Raw genomic sequence first — 22,079 nt, 5'->3', positions numbered from 1 at the left:
GGAACTAAACTATAGAATTAATGGGAATCTGTTCAACATTCGCCACCTCCAGGCTAGATCCAAGGTCGTCCCATCCTCTGTCATTGAACTACAGTACGCAGACGATGCTTGCGTCTGTGCACACTTGAGGCCGAGTTCGAAGCCATCGTCAACATCTCACGCAGGCGTACAAAAGCATGGGCTTTACTCTAAACATCCATAAGACAAAGGTCCTCCGCCAACCTGATCCCACCACACAGCACTGCACCCTGGTCAACAAAAGCTACAGCAAAGCCTTGTACAACGTGGACCATTTTCCATACCTCGGGAGCCTACTGTCAAGCAAGGGCAGACATCGATGACTAGGTCCAATACCACCTCCAGCGCACCAGCACAGTCTTCGGTCACCTGAGGAAAAGAGTGTTTGAAGACCAGGACCTCAAATCTGGCACCAAGCTTAGGCAGTCGTGATACCCGCCCTCCTATATGGCTGAGACGTAGACTATATACAGCAGACATTTCAAAACGCTGGAAAAGTATTATGAATGCTGCAAATCCATTGGGAGGATTGATGCACCAACGTCAATGTTCTCGCTCAAGCCAACATCTGGAGCTTGATCAGCTCCGTTGGGCGGGCCACATCGTCCGCATGCCCGACACGAGACTTCCAAAACAAGTGCTCTACTCGGAGCTTCGTCACAACAAGCGAGCCCCAGGTGGGCAGAGGAAACGTTTCAAGGACACCCTCAAAGCCTCCTTGGTAAAGTGCAATATCCCCACTGGCACCTGGGAATCCCTGGCCTAAGACCACCCAGAGTGGAAGAAGAACATCCGGGAGGATGCTGAGCACCTCGAGTCTCATCACCGAGAGCAAGCTGAGAGCAAATGCAGACAGTAGAAGGAGCGGAGTCAACCCAGGCTCTCCACACTCTTTCTCTCTTTCTTCTTCCTCCTCCTCCTCCCCCCCCCCGCCTTCCTTCAACCACTGTCTGCCCCACCTGTGACAGAGACTGTAGGTCCCGCATTGGACTCTTCAGCCACCTGAGAACTCAATTTTAGAGTGGAAGCAAGTCATCCTTGACCCCGAGGGACTGCCTATGATGATGATCCTTGTGGCACCCCCTAGTTAGCTTGCCAACCTAAAAATGATCAGTTTTCTGTTGGTTAGTCAATCCTCTATCCACGCTAATATATAACCCCGTGAGCTCTTATCTTGTGCAGTAACCTTGTGTGGCACCTTATCGAATGCTTTCTGGAAATCCAAATACACAACATCAACTGGTTTCCCCTTGTCCACTCTGCTTATTACATCCTCAAAGAACTCCAGCAAATTTGTGAAAGATGATTTCCCTTTCATAAAACCATACTGACTCTGCTTGACTGCATTATGATTTTCTAAATGTTCTGCTACTACTTTCTGCTACCGACCGGACTCATCAGTCACCTGAGAATTCATTTTTAGTGTGGAAGCAAGTCATCCTCGACTCCAAGGGACTGCCCAAGTAGAAAAATCCTTCTACCAATTGCTTTAAATCTATGCCCCCTAGTTATTGACCTCTCTGCTAAGGGAAATAGGTCCTTCCTATCCATTCTATCTAAGCCACTCAATTTTATACATAGCAATTAACTCTCCTCTTAGCCTATTGTGTTCCAAAGAAAACACCCTAGCCTATCTAATAATTCCCCATAGCTTAAATTCTCCAGTCCTGGCACCGTCCTTGTAAATCTCCTCTGTACCCTCTCTAGTGAAATAACATCTTTTCTGTAATTTGGTGACCAGAACTGTACACAGTTCTCTAGCTGTGGCCTAACTAATGTTTTATAGTCAAGCTTTACATCCCTACTCTTGTATTCTATGCATCGGCTAATAGAGGAAAGTATCCCATATCTTATCTACCTGAGCTGCTTCCTTCAGGGATTTATGGACATGCACTCTTAAGGTCCCTCTGTTTCTATACACTTCTCACTATCCTACCATTTATTGTGTAATGGCACTGGAGGAATGGAAGGTAGCAAATGTTACACATTTATGCAAAAATGGAGGGACATACGATAGATATAAACTAAACTCGCGACAGAAAATCGTCTTGCCCATTTCAGTCAAAGTACCCTTTTAATAACATTTTTCAGTGCCAGTCAACATGAGACATTGAAAATTAACTATTTCATTGTGAAGCCTTATTCCTTCAGGTTTTAATTGTTGGGAGATTTTAAGAATGCAAAATTTACCCCTTTTTTGCAATCTTAATTTCCTTCCCTTTATTTCTCTTTCTGTACCTGGTTTAACATTGAATTCACTCTAATTTACATGTCCTCCTCAGTCCTTACACTGTTAATTTCACAATTTTCAATCGGATTGGTTAAGGAGATACAATTGCTTGCTTCCCTGGCAAACATTAGATGCCCTGCCGCAGCAAATTTTAGCCCATTGTCTTTTCCCTCCAGTAACAAAATCCAGAACAAGGAGACATAATCTTCAAATTAGAACTAAACTAGGAAAAAAACTGCTTTTGCTACTGGGCTATGAAAATGTGGAATACAATTTAAGGCAGAAGGCAATATAAGCAAAATTAATTGAGGCATCTCAAAGGGCGATAGATAACTGGGAAGGATGTTGAGATATATGGGAGTAGACATAAATGGCAAAAAAGGTATCTAAAACAATATTATTTTAGATGTTTGTTGCCATGTTGACTTGGCTAGCAAAAGGCGAAGCAGGCTTGATCGACACAATTGCTTCCTATGTTCTTCTCTCAAACATTCCACTAATAAACTCAGGTCGCAGGTTTAATTTAAAAAAAAAACTCAAGCACTTCGATATAAAATTCCATTTCCTTTTGTCATCCAAATACATTTAATGCAATAAATTCTATTAACATTTTTTCTTTTTTGGCAGGATATTTTGCACAGGCATCCATTGTATTTGATAGTGCGAATGATCTGTTATGACGACGGGTTGGGCATGGGAAAAAGCCTCCTTGCTATAAAAACCACCGATGTAAACCAGAATGAGTATAGCATCTGCGTGTATCAGTGCAATAGCCTGGTGAGAAATGGTTTGGTAACTGTCTTTTTTTCCCCTCTCGTTTTACATTTGACCATATAACCTTATTTTTAAGGAGTGGTTCGACACCTCCACAATTAAATCAACGTAAGAACTGTATGTTGTATCAACCACTTCGAATATTGCCTTACTAGCACAATTGTACACTCTGCGTTTATACCAGATTCATTGAACAGGCAACTAAAGTGTGTATTGTACTTTGAATAAGGGAAACCAAATAAAAACGATACTGATGTGACATTGTACGTTAGAGGTTGCGAAAAAGGGACAATTTGATACTCAATTTCATTTCCAATCTGTCATGATATTTAAAAATGAAACCTACTGTAAAAATTTTAAACAATTAAAAGTTTTATTTTGAATAAAATTACCAGTATCATTAAATATGCATCAAGATTTGACTAACCCAGTCCTTCTGTGTTGCAGGAACAAGCTCAAACAATCTGCAAAGTCCTGTCCACTGCTTTTGATTCAGCACTTTCCTCAGAGAAATCATGATATGATTGTTGTCTAAACAATAAATCTTATGTTAAGAGTTCTTGCAAATACTATTGCTGTCTTAGGTCTGTGAACTACTGGAAAGTGTTACAAATTCTGAGACTTGAAGGTAAATGAAGTTGCCAACATTTCAATGTTTTAGTAAAATGAGCAATAATGGACTATATTAGTATTGTGCAAGTCCCCAATTTCACAGCAGTCTGTTAATGTAGTACATTACTCCTATTTCATTGCAGAGCGATAGCAGTGTCAATTATTCTCATAGCTGTGTGAAGCAGACATTTTAAGTTTACTCCAGGATCAAAGAAAATACAAATAATCACAGATGTAATTCACCTATAGCAATCATGAAGTATTGTGTACAGCAATATTTTAATTAAATATTGGACCAATAATGAAATTGTCAAAATAACTTTAGTAATCTCATACTTCATTGTTTAATGCTGAATCTATGTATATACCTCAGTGCTAACAGGAGCAGCTCAAATAAGCAATTCTTAATTATAAATACTGCATTTTCAAGCAAAATACATTTTTTGACTATTGTATAGTTCAATAGTTTCTCGAAGAACGTAAGAAATAGGAGTAGGCTATACGAGCCTGCTCCGCCATTTAGTACGATCATGGCTGATCCGATCATGGACTCGGGTCCACTTCCCTGCCCGCTCCCCATAACCCCTTGTTCCCTTATCGGTTGAGAAACTGTCTATTAAAGCATTGTATTTCTTGCTCTTTCAACTAAGCATGCAATGAAGTAGCATCCTTATTTATACACAACTTTCTAGTACAATTTATATTACCAAACTGAATTTAAGTTGCTACAAATAAAACAGAAAAGTGATTGTTCTACTTACTATTAATATTGCTGCCATCAACCAAGCAAAATGTATTTTTCATTTGAATGATCATTGAAAGGAAAAGTCCTTCCATAAAATGAAGCATCATTTACAAGACCTTAAAGGTTAAAAAATTGCTCCCTCAGCCAGTTAAAAGTGGCAAATAACCTTTTAAAAGATTCCATCTTCAATCCCCGTCGATGCTGAGTTCGTGGATCTTCTCCAGGTGACAGAGAAGGAGAGGAATATCAACTAGACTTCCTGCTGATTGGTATCCAGTAACCCCTGGTGGAATTACCTGTATGGACATCATATGGGAACAACTGTTAGGGATACCACCAACAGTTAAGTGTCTTCCAGCGCTGTCCTGGCTCACATATGAAGAATGGTTCACTTGATGAGAATGCATGGAGTGGCTAGGAAACTATACCCCAGAAATGTGTCAATGTCTTCAGGGTGGGAGAAAATGAAAAAATGTGGAGGCATATTTTGTTTATATGGTTGAATTCAAAGGTCATAGCTCTGGTAGTTTACTTGTCTAATTTCTTCATAAGTTATCATTTTTAATACTTTTACTTTCACAATCAAGTACTATTAAAATTTTTAGAGTATGTATATTAAGTGATCACTGCATCTTGTGTAGCATAGAAAACAAGCCAGCAGCCACTGTAGTTTCAGAGCAGCTCATAGTATTTAATCTTCCAAATGCACTCAACAACAAAAAAAATGACTCGCGCAAACTATTCCCAGATTGGAAGCTATTTATTGACAGTTGAAAATTCAGCACAAGTGCCATGAATTAATAAGTTTTATTGATTTATTTTAACCCACAGATAAAAAGCTTTGTGGAAGTATTTAAAGTAGATGGAACTATTAGATGTTGAATATTTTTGTAGAACAAGACTAACAAGATAAGCTGGTAATGATCATCTGCTGGGATTTTACTCAAGTGTGTACTTAAGTGGATAGCATTTTTCGGTTTTCCTCATAACTGAGTTTGGGATCAAGTCAATTCTTTAAACTGATCTTGCAGCATATTCAAAAAAAGTTTACATCTTCATCCTCAACACTTTTAACTTCCAAATTTAGATATTCTGGGCTTATTTCCATGATAAGAGTGCACAAAAAAAGACTTTAGTCCCTTCCTCTAAATCAGAAGAGCTGAACAGCAGAGGAAATTCCATGGACAATTAAGTGGATAAACACACGCGAGTCTCACAAATTTAGACTTTAATGGAATTGACCTGTCCCGAATCTGCTGATTAACAAAATGATTGTTAACAGTTATAGCAGCTTCCTCTTGATGCAACGGATGGATATTTAAAACACACATATTTTAAATCAGATTTTGTACAGTATTTCATCAGATGCTCACTATTCCTTCACAAATAGCACATTCATTAGGCCTCATCTTCAAAATCTGCATTAATAACTATTACATTTCTGGATTAACTCCAATGTTAAACTGGGATAAACAGTACGCTAACACATGCTCTAATTGTCAAATCAATGCAATGAAATGCAAAGGTATTATAGGATTTAACATTTACAATATATATATGTATATATATATATACACACATATACACACACACACACACACACACACAGTTGCTCTGCAACAAACACCTAGCTGGTCATATTTGTATCCATTTTACACCATGTCTCAAACAGGATTTTCTTCTGCTCCACTTAGATGACAACAGCAGATGGCAACAGTTACCCTGTCTAGAGATTTTTATGGTCAGATTTTAATTGCTCAAAGAAAGCAATAATCCTGAATGATGTCAACATCTTCAGTATTAATTCACATTACATACAAGAGTTACTAACTTCTGCTTTTAGACAATAATTACAGCCACATTTAATGAAGTGATAGGCTACAATTTTTAATTTTATTGCTAACCCAAAATATTTTTCAAATTTTCATTCCTATGCATTGGAAGCCAGACACCTTTTTAAAAAAAACTGTTGACTACTTATGTAACAAATCTAAGACTTTAAAATAATAGTTATTCAGTAAGATCATTGCAAAAAAGTCTGAGATGAAAGTTTACCGCAAATGATTTGCACTAAGTGTGTACCATTTTCATTTATTTTTCTCAATAAGCAATAGTTTTAAGTTACGTCCTTAGTAATAAAAAGAAACAATTCTGTGCAGAACTTTAAAAAAAATAAAGTCTGCAACAAATTTTGAATATTTTTGCTAACTGATTTAACTATTTAAACACTTTTGATTAAACCGTTTAATGCAACAAAACACTAACTGTAAGATTATACAAAGTACATAGAGGATCCCTAATAACCAAATCTGAATGTCCATCACCAACTCTCCCTCTTTTGAAGAACAGCCACTGTGGATATTAATGCTGTTCATTAGCTGCCTTTTGAAAAATTCATATATTTACAATACTAGAATCCTGTGATCATGAATGAAGTTAGGGAAATTTAATTTGCAATGGAAATTACAGCATTTAAATAAAAGCCAATGTGGTAACAGTGGTATTATTTTAGATTTATAGTAGTGTTTTAAGGTGTTAAGAAAGTTATGAAGTTCACCCAAACAGCATGCTTACTAAATTTATTAACTAATTTGTGGATTACATCACATCAGTTTTTGATCAGTACTAGTGTTCTCCAGCTTTGCTCCGTTGTTAATGCTACACATTGCAATATATTTTGATTTTCAACATGTTTTTTTGATATCATTAGTGATATAAGCTATTCACTATTCATGAACAATTAGCATTCTTTCCATTTCCAAGTACCTACATGCACCATAGCAAATTGACAGACATGAAAAGTCCACAATTTATAATGAATCTCCAGTTGTACTGAAAGTGCAAATACTTTAAGAATACATATTTAAGAACTAGTTACTTATAACATCCTCCAGCTAAGTAGTGATTTTTTCAATCGAGCTAAACACAGATGCTTTCCTTGCCATCCGAGGGTATGGTACCATGCTCTAAATAGTTTTTTTTCTCAACTTCTTAAAGGGAGCTCAGTCAGCAATGAAGTGCACAAATGTCACAGGGAATACACCCCTTCGCTTCGGGTCTCCTTCAATGTGGCCAATCTACAGAAAAACAAATATTTCAGTATATTCAGAGAATATGATGCTCGGGGTAATAATTGTCTGTGTTTTTATTACAGTGGCTACATTCCTTCTCGTGGGTTATCACTTGTTTTAAATAACTAATATCAGGCAATAAATTACAAGTTTATAATGTCATTCAAAATGAAGCTGAAAAATTAGTGAAGTTCTTGATATCCATAAAAAAATGTGTAATTGAACACTTATTTGGAGGAGCATTATTCAGTTTTTATAGAAAATCTCTTTTTACTGGCAGCAGCAATCATAACCTGACTGCCTTTGCCCTCCAAATCCATGGCACAAGTTTCTCAGCAAGGTAATATACACTTTGTATCATTGCTCCTTTTTTAAGAACCCGCATGAACTGTCTACTGTGCATATTACCAATTAATACAAGGTAGCAAATAACTCAATTTATACAAGTATTTAATAAATCTGATTAGATGCCCAATGACATTGCAATACCTAGTCATATAATGCATTACGAAAGATTACAAAGTATTACAGTGTCAGAGATCATAATTCTTTCATTTTTTTTCCCCTTCATCAAAATCATCTCTCTCTCCAGTTCCTCCACCCCCTCAACACAAAAGTCCTCAATCAACAGGGCAAGATTATCCACCACCTCAAAGCATGCTTGAAGGGATCTTAGCTGAGATCATCCAATTTGGGAATGGAATTCAAATATAGTAGAGACTCATCTCCACTCCTTTAAGTCAAGGAACGCAGACTTGAACGTTTATGGCAGACAACTGGTCATTCAATGCCTGATCTGGGTCCTGCTCTCCTTTGCCAAAACTGCTCACTATCCCAGGATCATCCTAGAATGCAAAGATAACACTTGGCTTTTCTTAAACCCATCTCCCCTGCCTCTTCCAACCTCACCTCCAACAATGCAAGGAGCTCATGGACTTTTTTGTGTCCAAGATTGAGACCATCCGATCAGCTGCTTCTGCCGCTACCGGGCCAAACTTCCCTTAAGGTTTTCCCCTGCCCTAGCCCTGAACTCTCATCTTTCTCTAGTTTATCTGCCTTCTCCGAGCTCATCTTGTCCACGAGACCCACTCCCTGCTCCCTTGACCCTAGTCCCATCAAATTGATCACCTAACTTCCTTTCCTGGCCCCCACATTAGCCGATAGTGTAAACGGTTCCCCCTCCTCAGGAATGGACGATGATTTAAAGTAGTCTCAGGAGGTAAAAGTGAGACCGACATTTTGTTTTGCAATTACAAAGCTACCTTTTCATCATGCAAGTGATTACCTCACAAATATGCTACTCTGATGGAAGGGTATAGGATACAAAGTTAAATCTGAACTGTTGCCTGTGCCAGTTAGAAAGTGATTTTATGATCTTTTAACTTAATCTTGATGATGTTACCAAACATCTGCACCACTTACCCACCATTCTGGATCTTCCTCGCCATCAACAATAATGATCTCACCCTCTGAGAAAGTGAGCTCATCGGGGTTATCTGCACTACAGTTATAAATTGCTTTCACTCGTCTTGGTTTTGATTTCATCTAAAATAATAAAAAAACAAATGAACTATCACAGAACAAAGCAGACTACAAATACAAAGCCAGGTTGAATTAAATAAATGGCTATCTAAAAGAAGTTTATAGTTCTAAAGTTTCTTGAAGATTTAACATTTTTAAAGCAAATGTCTATAAGCGTGTAAAATAATTTTGATTATATAATTCAAGAATGCACAATGGCACAACTTCAATAATGTTGGATATTCCAAATGTTAAAGGGAGTCTGCCAAACTAGTATACAACACATACTACTAGTACTAACTTCCTGTCTGTCAGCTCAGTATCGACGATGGGGCTGAATGAATTCACTCCACTGTTGTTGGTTCTGAACTAGCTTGACTGCTTCAGTCATCTGTTTCTGTGACAAAGACTGGCTTAAATGGATAATTTTTCTCTAGATTTTCAAAGGGCCTTCGACAAGGTACCACATAATAGACTAATGAATAAGGTCAGAGAATGTGTAGTCAGGGGACAAGTAGCAGAATGGATAACTAGCTCGCTTCAAGACAGAAAGCAGAGAGTAGGGAGTAAAGGGTAGCTATTCACAAGTGACAGAAGATGGGAAGTGGTGTTCCACAAGTAGTAGTGCTGGGACCACTGTTGTTCACAATTTGTTTTAACGATTTAGACTTTGGAATCAAAAACACAATTTCTAAATTTGCAGATAGCACCAAATGTTTGGGGGGTGGGGGTGGGGGTGGGGGTGGGGGGGGGGGGGAGATAGTAATACTGAGGGGGACTGCAACAAATTACAAGGCAACATCAATAATCTTGCAGTGGGCATATAATTGGCAAATTAAATTTATCAGATAAATATGAGTACATTTTGGTAAGAAAAATAGGGATGTCACATATTACTTGGAAAATACTAATCTAAATGGGGTACAAGAACAAAAGGATCTCAGTGTACAAATACACAAGTCACTAAAAGTAGTGACACGGGTTAACACGGCCATTAAAAAAGCAAACCAAGCACTAGGGTTTATTTCTAGAGGGATTGAATTGAAAAAGAGAAGTTAAGCTAAACTTGTATAGAACTTTGGTTAGACCACACTTGTGGAGTACTGTGTACAATGATGTATACTGGTCACCATATTCTAAAAAGGATATAGATGCACTGGAGAGGGTGCAAAAAGGATTTATAAGGATGATATCAGAAATGCGAGGGTATACACATCAGGAAAGGATGAGCAGGGGTGATCGAATAGAGGTTTTTAAAATTATGAAAGGTTTTGATAGAGTGGATACAGAGAGACTGTCCACACTTGTGGGATGAGCGTAACTAGAGGCGATCAATATAAGATAGTCATCAAGAAATCAATAAGGAATTCAGAAGAAACCTCTTTACACAGAAGGTGATGAGAATGTGGAACTCGCTACCGCAGGGAATGGTTGAAGCAAATAGTATAGATGCATTTAAGGGGAGGCTAGATTAGCATGAGGGCGAAGGGATTAGAGGCTTATGCTGACAAGAGTTAGATGAGGGAAGACAGGAGGAGACTCTAGTGGAGCATAAATGCTGGCATGGACTAGTTGGGCCGAATGGCCTGTTTCTGTGTTGTGTATTCTATGTAATTTGAATCCATTTAATTTGCACTCATATTGAAGACTACATGACTTTTCAGAAACTTACAATTAAAATTCCATTCTCCAGTCGAGACTTTCTTCTACTACTACATACACCTTTGCACACTAACCCTAGTTTATTCTTTCAATTGTCAGTAATGTCAAGAGGATTTCAAGAGGATTGTAACATCAGAAGTCTTGATAACAGTCTCTACGAGATGAACCCCCAAGTAAATAGTGAGATAGAAGATGAGAATTGGCCTGCACGTGAATTTAAAAAAAAAAATAATGGAGCTGTTTTATAAACCACTCCTTTTTTCATTAACAGATAAGTATAGTATTAAAAATTAAACTACTAAAGTAGCTTACTGGAAATGAATTTGATACCAAAGTTAAAAAGGTTACAAAGCAAGACAGGAAAGAAACCCAAGATTTTTTGGAGTGGTTGTCCAATACATACCAGTTGAGACTTTCGTGGCATTGGTGCTGGGGCTTTGTTTAGATTTGCAGAATTAGGTGCATGTCCTGGCTTTTTTGGTGCAGTGTCGGGCCCCAGGAAAGCATCTCCTATTGGAGTGTGAACAAATAGCAACTCTCAATGAAATGTTGAACAAATAGTTTTGTAAGTTGAAACAATTTTATTTTTCCTATTTTGTTTTCGGACAAGATCCTATGCAACAAACTTGCATTTATAAAGCACCTTTCACAACCCAAAGTGCTTCACAGCCATTTTCTGAAGTGTAGTCAGTGTAGGGCAACGTGGCAATCAATCGACACACTGAAAGGTCCCACAAACAGCAATGAGATGAATTACAAGATGATCTATTTTGTTGGTGTTGGTTGAGGCATAAATGTTCTTCTTTGAACAGTGCCACGAGATCTTTTATGTCCATCTTAGAGGATGGTTTAATGCCTCATCCAAATTACAATACCTCCGACAGTGCAGCACCCCCTCATAGCACTGCATTAAAGTATCAGCCTAGTTATTTGTTCCAAATCTCTGGAGTGGCACTTGAACCCATGACATTATGACTCTGAAGCGAGAGTGCTACCACTAAGCCATATATATTGATCTACAGGGCATAGATTAAAGTATGCTGCCAACGCTCACTACCAAGCCTCACATGTAAAAGATGGGCACTTGGCATGGTTCCACCACCCAAGCATAAGCCACCACCTCCGGGGAAAATGTGAGAAAATTGGAAGAGGGTGGGACCTTCCAACTGTTTTTAAATATATATCGTCAAAACATACGGAAAACATCTGGAAATATTCACCGTGTTTCCAAGTCATATCACAACAGATTAGTGATGCCTTTTTCAACTTGGTGAGAAAAATTGCAATTAAAAAAAAAATAAACACAAAATCTGATTACCTAATACTCAACATAGAAATACCTGCACTCATGCAAGTTTCCTTGTTCATGAGCTATTCAGTCAGCTACAAGTGATCAAAAATATGAGGCATAGCAACACTGAAACACTCTAAACAAAGTGAGTGTAGATAACTGACAGACTGTAAAATGTAACTGTGTAGTTCACTTTCACTGTGGTTAGATCTCTCATTTATAGAATCCACCATGTTGAGTTCCTGATTTAAAAAAATGTTTATTCACCTGACTGCAGTGATTGTACAGATCCAGGTACCGTGGATGGTCTTTTAACTGTAGATGTTCGATCAGAACTGTGAACAGATGACAAAGATGTTCTAAAATGAGCATAAAAATTAATTGTCATATATTTTACTTCATGTAATTATTTTGGTTAATTCTCCCCAGCCACTTTGCTTCACACAGCTTAGGAAGTGGGGATCTTGTATTAGCAAGATGGCCAAGCAGAGTCTCTCAAAATCCATAGAACCATAATAGAATGATTTATTATATACAGGAAACACGCTATGACAGAGAAGAAGTGAGATTCACTATAACCGAGAACTAGTGAGATTCACCACAACCGAAAACCCCATAATATATATTTTTCTATCTTCCCATGCAGTTTTCCACTTTTATTTATTTCCCTCATACTTTTCAGCCATAATTGCTGTTTTTGATCAGAGTGGGGGAGAAAGTTATCAGAGAATGTGTTACAGGATAGAAAAGGGAACACAATGCGGTACTGATGAAGAAATTTCTAGGCCAAACCAAGAATGGAACAAAGAATTTTATTTGGAGGTCACAAGATAATTATAGATGAGGAAGACTATTTGTTTGTCACAGCTCATCCAGCTACAAAATCTACAATCCCTTCGTGCAACTTTCTTCCAAATATCACCAAAGTTTTGTCACCACAATCATGTCAATGCAATTAAATGCCATTCACCATATTTTAGCTATAGATGTGCATTGCCACAATGAAGTAAAAGAAAGATTGCAGCCACAAGCTACACATATAAAACCTATTACCTGGATGATGATTTCTGCTGTGAAATGCGAAGTGGTGGCTGTGGAGGCAGTGGTGGCGGCAGTGTTTTTTTATTCTGAGCAGCTTGCTGCGGAGAACCTTGTTGCTGCTGTTGGGGTTGTGATTGTTTTACCTGCAGACTCATTGCTTCAATAACACTGCTCGTCTTTGCTACTGGAGTTGGTGGTGAAGGGTCTTAAAGATAAAAAAAATAACAAAGGCAAAGTGAAGTCTATGAGGATACTCTGCATGCCCAGCTATTAACATAGTTTCCTATGGCTTCAGATTGATTCTCAGGTCCATTATTTTTAATGGAGCTTCTCTGAAACACTCCACATCAAATAGGTCACAGAGTGGCCTAGGAGGTATGAAGACTCAATTCAAAGATTTCCATGGAGATAATAGTCAACATTCTATAAAACACTACATATGATTCTTGTAATTATATTTTTTATTCCTTATAAAACAGGGGAACAATAAGTACTCTCTCTGAACATCACTTCCCCTTTAATAGGCTAATATTTTGGTTAGTTCTCCCCAGCCACTTAGTTTCTCACAGCCTTCATTCTGTCGTGAGGAAGTGAGAACCTTGTAACAGCAAGGTGTTCAAGCAAGAGTCTCAAAATCAATATAACTATATAATGGAATAATTTCTTCTATACAGGAGATATTCTATGGTCGAGATCAAATGAAATGTACTACAACAACTTTCATTACTCGAAAAATTATCCGAAGGCACTTGAGAGTCACGAGGACAAAATTCACGTGCAGTCAAAAAAGATGGCCAAAAGTATGATTGAAGATCCGGGTTTTAAGGAGGGTGTTAAAGAAGGAGAGGGTTAAAGAAGGGTTCAGGGAGGGAATTTCAGACCGTGGGGCCTAGGCGGCTGCAAGTAAGGCTGCCAATGGTGGAGCAAGGCGAGACAGTATGTACAAGAGGCCAGACTCCAAGGAACAGAGAGTTTGTGGGGGAGGGGTGAGATATTGCAGTGATTGTAGAACTGGAAGAGGTTATAGAAACGAGCGAGGCCATGAAGGGTTTTAAACACAAGGATGAGAATTTTAAATTTGAGGCATTGGGGGGGACTGGAGGCCAGCAAGGCCAGGGGGATGGGTGAGTGGGATAGTGCGGGGCAGGCAAAGAAGCATGTAATGTGCATCTTTCCAACAAACCAGACGGATTTCATCAGGATATGAACATTTTTAAAACATGGGAAATATCTTACTTTTTTGCTAATAAATTTGACAGCAGTTTTCACAAACTAATTGATACAGAATAATTTGATAGAATACCAGAACCATAACCTGGTATTAAGTGACATGGATTTAAAAACCAGCTGACATTTGTACTCTGGCTTCTCCCACACAGTGAAGTCACTCACTCAAACAAATCAGCTCATCATAGTGAAAGTTTGACTGTGGAATAGAAACAAAATATATAGCCCATCTTTGGTTGCATTTTAGCACCCCCTAGCAGGTGGCTCTTGGAACATCATTGGCATGTGCCATGGAAGTTTTTACATTAGCTTCCTATCATATCAACTGAATCTTAGGGCCCAATTTTGACCATGACTTGCTCCAATTTTTTTTGGACTAAGTTGCTTTTTCTGGGGTAAGTTAAAAAAAACACAATTTTCCCCAATTAACTTGCTCCAGAGTAACTCAGATATGATTTTTTTTTAAGTTCAGGTTTTTTTTCTCCCAGCCACTTACGCCAGTTTTGGCCATTTAGGCAATTCTGGCCAGCTAAAAGTTACTCCAAATCCACTTAGGTCAGCGTATGTGGCCAGCTCTGAAAAACCTTGCGGACAGTTAAGAAATCGGCACAGGTAAGTAGGTAAGGACCTGCACCTAAGCACCAAACGTTGCAAATAAAATTTGAAATAACTATAAAAATAAAGAACTTAGGTAAACAATGGAATAACAAATAAATAATAGCAGTAAATCCTACCTTGAATTGAACTCGGCCGGGGAAGGCAGCGGGCCGGCCTGTACGGGAGACCATTCAGCCTGGGAAAGATGCGGCCGGCAAAGATGCATCGGGAGGCTGAAGGGAGGGGGGAGGGGGGAAGAGAGGCTGGGCTGGGCAGAAACGTGACAAAGTATGGGAGGCTGAAGGGAAGGGTGGGGGGTGGAGGGAGAGGCGAGGCTGGGCTCGGCAGAAACGCGGCAAAGTATCGGGAGGCTGAAGGGGGGGATGACTCAATTCTCTGATACAAAACAGAAGACCCGCTGGATCTGATAAACAATAAGCTGCAATGTTGCTTTTTGATTCTGTCGGGGGGAGGGGGCTGGGCAGCGATTGTTGTGCTTATTGATTTTCCTAACTTCTCCACTAACGGCAGCCCGATTCTACTGAGCATGTGCGGTCAGTTAAAACTACAGCTCTCTCACTCACCCACTGACCCGATTCTACTGCGCATGCCCAATCACGGCAATCCCGATCCTACTGCGCGTGTCCAGCGTTCCGGCACGGTTTCCAGCGCAGGACGCTGGCTCCACCCACAGACCCAGTCCCCATACCACGCGCCAGCAGCTAGAAGACCTGGGACAGCGGCCAAAATTGGCCTGAAGATTTTTGGCGCACTTCCACGCGTGGAAAACTGGCGCATCTCTGGCAAGTATGCCAGAAATTTTGTGGCCAACTGAGCCCTAAGTGTCTGTAGTTTTGGATGATACGAATGGGATAAAAAAAATGTATAAAAACAACAATCCTATTGGAATGTCAAATATGAAATGACATTAACTTGAAAACATCTCAGTCTTACATATTTTTAATGACTGCTACAATCATTATGTAGCAACGGCTCCTCTTCAGTTACCAGTAGGATGCCCAGTCTAAAACCAAACATGGTTAAGGCATTTATATATTCTTTGAAAAATGCAGAACAGACTGTTCACGGGTGCACAAAACACTACTTGCAAATGCTTTGTACATGGACAATTAGGTACCAGTAGGCCATTTGCTATGTCTGCAACTGACCGTTTCATACACGCACTGCTTTTTAAAAAATCCAGCAGTAGTAAAATGGACTTCTATTCAGCTTTCATTTCTCTACATTAACAGACTATCTTACCAGGAACGACTGTCAAGTTCAAAATCTAATCAAATGTGTCTGTGCAATGTAGAAACAGCACAATTAAGAAAAAAGGGAAAATAAAATGTAATTTTAAATAATTATAATGCCACTAAACTCAAGTGCCTAACAAGATAGATGTTGACCAAAATATTAGAAGATCAATAACCAGACACATACTTGCTGTTGCTGATGTTACCCGGACTGGTGGTACAGGTGGATGAAGGTTTGGTGGGTCTGAAGCAGACCGCTGCCTGCTTGCAGTATCCATTCCGAGTGATGCAGGCTTCCAAACACCGGATGAAGTGGTTGTTTGAACACCAGGAACCGAAGATTGGACTAAAATCAAAATACAATCAAATTAAACTCAGATCGCATAACGTATCATAACCTTTGTCTTATATTTTTATAAATTGTTCATTTCATCAATACCATTCTTTGCAAATAAAAGTAATTTCTGTATCAACAATCTAAATTTAACTTACCATAAGTTACAGAATGTGCATTGCGAGGCATCTAGATTCAAAGGTCTTGCATCCTATTTACACAATGACACCAGAAATGGTCCAATCTCAGCATATTTATTATTCTTTATCAATCTTCACAGCAAATAGAATATTCCACTATTTGTGGCAGTGAAATGGCACCTGTCCTTTTAAGATTTAATGCATACCGAGGGAACCTTCCTCAGCTGTATATATATCTCGCATCATTCTGGAATCCGCACTCAATTCTTTTCTATCATTGACAGCACATTGAGCTGCGCAACATTTTTTTTACATGACTGGACCAGAAAAACAACTCCCCAGTTTATTTTCTGTAGGTTTTGCAAAAGATTTGTAAGACTTGTAAGGAAAGAAATGATTATTATATAGCACCTCATCACATCTCAGGATGTCCAAAAGCACTTTACAACCAGTGTGGTTATTTTGAAGTACAGTTACTTGTCTGTGTACCAGCCAACTTGCACATAGCAAAGCACCACAAACAGCAAAGAAATGAATGACCAATTAATCTTATTTTGGTGATGTTGGCTAAGGGAGGACTGTTGGCTAGGACACCTTGCTCATTATGAATAGTGGGGCCGGAACGCAACACCTTCTGACTCAGAAGTGAGTCAGATGCTTAGCCAAGCTGACTTTGTAAGGTCTGCTGTTTTGATGCAATTTTCCTTCCACTGATAATCCGTACCGCTGCCTCTGCCACTTCCCTCCTTCCCCATCGGGCCAAACTTCCTCAACAGTTCCCTCCTGCCCTAGCCTTGAACTCGTATCTTTCTCTTGTTTTTCTCCGATCTCCCTTCATGTCCTCGCCAAACTCAGCTTGTCCAGGAGACCCAACTCCTGCTCCCTCAACCATATTCCCACTAAACTACTGATCACCCAACTTCCCTTCCTGCCCCCACGTTAGCTGATATTGTTAACGGTTCTCTCATCAGGTACTGTCCCCCCTCTCCTTCAAATCTGCCATCACCCCTCTCAAAAAAACAACCCTCGACCAATGCATCCTGTAAGCTGTGCGGTCGCATAGCTGTGCAGCGCTCCAAGAGTCCCTCACAGCTGGCTTTTCAATAGCAAAACCACGCAATCGCGGTATTTTGAATGAGCCATGCAGCCCAAAAATAAATTACATGGAACCTTTACTCCTCCGTCCTTGCAGACTACCACCCCCTTACCAACCTCCCTTTCCTCTCCAGTCACTGAACGTGCTGTCGCCTCCCAAATCTGTGCCCACCTTTCCTGAACTCCACGTTTGAATGTAATTTCACCGGTCATATTAATTCTTCGGTCCATTTCCACTCTGACCTCAGCCTCCTACACTGTTCCAATGAAGCTCAAAGCAAGCTCAAGGAACAGCACCTCATCTTTCTATTAGGCACTTTACAGTCTTCCAGACTCAACAATAAATTCAACAATTTCAGATAATAATCTCTGCCCTCATTTTTTCGGATGGCAGCTGTTGCTGATGATTCTGATATATCATTTACACCTCCTCTAGACCCATCTTTTGTTTCTGTACTTGTCCCATTACCATCTCCTTTTGCCATACACCATCATCTCTTTTGTCATTTAATCTCTCCTGCCTTCCACCCTTTCCCTACCTCTGTTACATCTCTTAACGTTTTTCAGTTCTGATGAAAACTCATCGACCTGAAACGTTAACCCGGTTTCTCTCCTCAGATGCTGCCTGACATGTCGAGTATTTCCAGCATTTTCTGTTTCTGTTCTGTTTTTATTCCATGTTTGAATCACTCCAATCAGGTTTCCGCCCTGCGAAAGGGCTCTTCAGTCATAAATTGCATCTTACAGTGGTAAACTATCCCTCCTTGGCCTTCTCGACCTGTCTGTGGCCTTTGACACAGTTGACCACACTATCCACTTCCAACGCCTTCACCACCGTCGTCCAGTTGCGTGAGATTGCATTCGCCTAGTTCCACTCTATCCAGTCGTAGGCCAGACAATCACCTACAATGGCTTCTCTTCCCAATTTCTGGTCCGCCGTCCGCCCTCACCCCCCCTCTCCCCGCCAGGATCTATCCTTAGCCCCCTCCCATTTCTCATCTACATTCTGCCTCTCAACGATACCATCCGAAAACACAATGTACACTGACGACACCCCTTTCTACCTCACCACTTCTCGCGACCCCTCCGTTGTCTCCAAATGGTCAGACGGCTTGTCAGACATCCAGGACTGGATGAGCAGACATTTCCTCCAACTAAATATTGGGAAGACCGAAGCCATTGTTCTTTGGTTCCCGCCATAAACTCTGTTCCCTAGCCACCGACTCCATCCACTCCCTGGCAATTGACTGAGACTGAACCAAACTGTTCGCAACCTTGGTGTCGAATGTGTCTCCAAGATGAGCTTCCGACCGCATATCCGTGCCATCACCAAGACTGCCTATTTCCACCTCCGTAACATCGCCCCACTCTGCCCCTGCCTCAGCTCACTTGATGCTAAAACCCTCATCCATGCCTTTGTTACCTCTAGACTTGACTATTCCAACGTACTCCTGGCTAGCCTCCCAACTTCCACCCTCCGTAAACTTGAGGTCATTCGAAACTCCACTGCCCGTGTCCTAATGTGCACCAAGTCCCATTCACCCATCAGCCCTGTGCTCGTTGACCTACATTGGCTCCCGGTTTAGCAACGTCGATTTTAAAATTTTCATCCAGTTTTCAAATCCCTCCCTATCTCTAATCTCCTCCAGCCCTACAACTCCTTGATGCGTTCCTCCAATTCTGGCCTTTTGCGTATCCCTGATTTTAATTGGTCCCCATTAGCAGCATGTTTTCAGCAGCCGATGCCCTAAGCTCTGGAATTCCCTCCCTAAACCTCCCTTTCTTCCTTTAAGATGCTCCTTAAAACATATACTCACCTGTCCCAATAGCTCCTTATGCGGCTCGGTGCCAAATTTGATAACACTCCTGTGAAGCACCTTGCGACGTTTTACAGGTTGAACCTCCCTTATCTGGCACCCTCAGGATCTGGCCTGTGCCGTATAAGGGATTTTGTCGGATAAAGGGAGGTCACGCCGAGGTGTCCCGGGCGGGCCCGAAGTGTCGACAAGCTGCGAAGTGTCGGCAGGCACCTGGCGGGCAGTATGTGGGTGGGCCGTGTGTCGGCAGGCCCCAAAGTCAAGATGGAGGTCGGCCGCATTCTGCGCATGCGCTCCCGACCACCAGAAACATGCCGGACGAGGGGTGGTGCCGGATAAGGGAGTCCTGGATAAGGGAGATCCAACCTGTACTACGTTAAAGATGCTTTAGATTACATAAGGAATCATCTGGAGGCAAGCATCAAAGTTGCAACACTTCAGCAATGCACATAACTGACTCATGTCAAGGAGAATATGTTAATGACTGAGCTACAATTACCTCCAATTGTATTGGTCACAAAACTATGAAGGATTGCAATACGTACTTGGCATAATCTTGGTAATCAGTGCTTTACCTCCTTCCAACTTAAAATTTTTTTTTCACTTAACCCATTGCTTGTGACAGAAGTCAGGCTTTCTTGACTTTCTATTTTTACCTGTTGTTGTCTTCTCTCTTTTCACCCTCCCCACTTAATTTTGATTGTAAATGGACTTGCTTATCTTGGAGTCCCAAAATCTGCTCTGTACCTTCTGTATTTTCTTTATTTCAAATTTCCAGAATTTGCAGGGATTTTTCTTTTTTAAACAAGATAATTAAATTGTTCTGGTTCATCAAGGACTGTGAGCTTATTGTTTAAATGGCACTCTCTATACTTGTGCTTTTTTAAATTCTAAAAATTCTAAGACATAACTATGTGTAGGCCAATTGGTGACATGTCAGTGAATCTACAAATTCGCTTGCTGCAGAATTTGATTCATCTTACCAAAGGAATTGAGTTTGAAGTACAACATTATTTTAGGAAACCAGACGAAAACTTGTGCATGACTTTTCCACAACTTGTGCGACTGATGGTCATTATTGCAGATGAAAAGTCACATTAGTACTATTGCTGTGCATTCCCCAGTGTATCTACTGCACAATAACATAATGTAGGAACAAAGTCGAGGCCATTTTGCAAAACTTGCTCACTACATCATCAGAATTCATTTCAGAAGCAAACACATGTTGCTTTACTCTTTCCTGAATCAGCAATCAATCCTTCACTCTTGGATGCTTCAATTGAGTCACCATTTGTAGCGGCAGCATAATTCATACATAAATGTGTAAAAAAAAAATCCTTACATTTAGGCACATATTCTTCAACTTATAATCACATATTCTGGGTTCACACAAAATACACTTCTACATCCATCTCAGCAATTTCCTTCACCGCTCAACAAACTTGGGACCATATTCTGCTTAGGTACTTTTTCCCCCATTGAGCATAGGTATAATGGGCCCAAGTTTCCACAGGATAAAAAACGGGCGCCCCTCCGAGCTGGGCCCCTGTTTTTCGCGCCTAAAACGGCGCCAGAAAAAAAACGCACTATTCTCGAGCGCTTTGCAGATCCTTGTCTGTTTGGCGCGGCGCCCGGGGGGAGGAGCCTACACTCACGCCGATTTTGTAAGTGGGAGGGGGCGGGTACTATTTAAATTAGTTTTTTTCCTGCTGGCAATGCTGCGCGTGAGCGTTGGAGCGTTCGCGCATGCTCAGTGTGAAAAAAAACATTGGCACTCGGCCATTTTTGTAGTTCTTTGTAGCTGTTTAATTTTTGAACATTTTTTAATAAAATCACATTGCCATCAGCACATCAGCACTGAGACTTCCCTTCTCACTGTCTCCTTCCCCTCCCTCCCCTCCGCGGCAACAAACGGCTGTCTCCTTCCGCTCCCTCCCCTCCCCTGCGCGGCAACAAGCCGCTGTCTCCTTCCCCGCCCTCCTCTGCGCGGCAACAAGCCGCTGTCTCCTTCCCCTCCCTCCTCTGCACGGCAACAAGCCGCTGTCTCCTTCCCCTCCCTCCACGGCAACAAGCCGCTGTCTCCTTCCCCTCCCTCCTCTGCGCGGCAACAAGCCGCTGTCTCCTTCCCCGCCCTCCTCTGCGCGGCAACAAGCCGCTGTCTCCTTCCCCGCCCTCCTCTGCGCGGCAACAAGCCGCTGTCTCCTTCCCCTCCCTCCTCTGCGCGGCAACAAGCCGCTGTCTCCTTCCCCTCCTTCACCTGCGCGGCAACAAGCCGCTGTCTCCTTCCCCTTCCTCCCCTCTCTCCACGGCAACAAGCCGCTGTCTCCTTCCCCTCCCTCCACGGCAACAAGCCGCTGTCTCCTTCCCCTTCCTCCCCTCTCTCCACGGCAACAAGCCGCTGTCTCCTTCCCCTCCCTCCACGGCAACAAGCCGCTGTCTCCTTCCCCTTCCTCCCCTCTCTCCACGGCAACAAGCCGCTGTCTCCTTCCCCTCCCTTCCCTGCGCGGCAACAAGCCGCTGTCTCCTTCCCCTCCCTCCCCTGCGCGGCAACAAACGGCGGTTTCCTTCGAACGATGGCTGAAGCACTTTCACACAGGTAGGAAGATGGTTTATTTAATCTTTTCTTTGCTTATAAATGTTTATTCAGG

General features: G+C 41.0%; 2 protein-coding genes across 5 annotated transcripts in view; one reads left to right on the top strand and one right to left on the bottom strand.

Annotated features, from left to right (window-relative positions):
- itgb1bp1 (integrin beta 1 binding protein 1) overlaps positions 1-4,283 on the top strand; it is a 58,897-nt gene extending 54,614 nt beyond the window's left edge. For all 4 annotated transcript variants that reach the window (XM_070884368.1, XM_070884366.1, XM_070884367.1 and 1 more), the window contains 2 exons: positions 2,876-3,025; positions 3,470-4,283. In XM_070884368.1, coding sequence (XP_070740469.1) covers positions 2,876-3,025; positions 3,470-3,541 — 222 coding nt within the window. In that variant the 3' untranslated portion in view covers positions 3,542-4,283. The remainder of the gene's footprint in view (positions 1-2,875; positions 3,026-3,469) is intronic.
- Positions 4,284-5,592: 1,309 nt separating this feature from the next.
- The window catches only part of asap2a (ArfGAP with SH3 domain, ankyrin repeat and PH domain 2a), a 235,284-nt gene continuing 218,797 nt past the window's right edge, over positions 5,593-22,079 (bottom strand). Inside the window, exons 23-28 of the mRNA XM_070884966.1 lie at positions 16,233-16,391; positions 12,978-13,170; positions 12,192-12,259; positions 11,037-11,143; positions 8,873-8,995; positions 5,593-7,456 (exon numbers count right to left, since the gene is read on the bottom strand). Coding sequence (XP_070741067.1) covers positions 7,382-7,456; positions 8,873-8,995; positions 11,037-11,143; positions 12,192-12,259; positions 12,978-13,170; positions 16,233-16,391 — 725 coding nt within the window. The 3' untranslated portion in view covers positions 5,593-7,381. The remainder of the gene's footprint in view (positions 7,457-8,872; positions 8,996-11,036; positions 11,144-12,191; positions 12,260-12,977; positions 13,171-16,232; positions 16,392-22,079) is intronic.

The sequence above is a fragment of the Pristiophorus japonicus genome, chromosome 7 (genome assembly GCF_044704955.1).
Source record: "Pristiophorus japonicus isolate sPriJap1 chromosome 7, sPriJap1.hap1, whole genome shotgun sequence".
In the NCBI taxonomy this organism is placed as follows: Eukaryota; Metazoa; Chordata; class Chondrichthyes; family Pristiophoridae; genus Pristiophorus; species Pristiophorus japonicus.
Note: the sequence above shows the minus strand (reverse complement) of the source record. Positions and strands in the feature narration are given on the sequence as shown.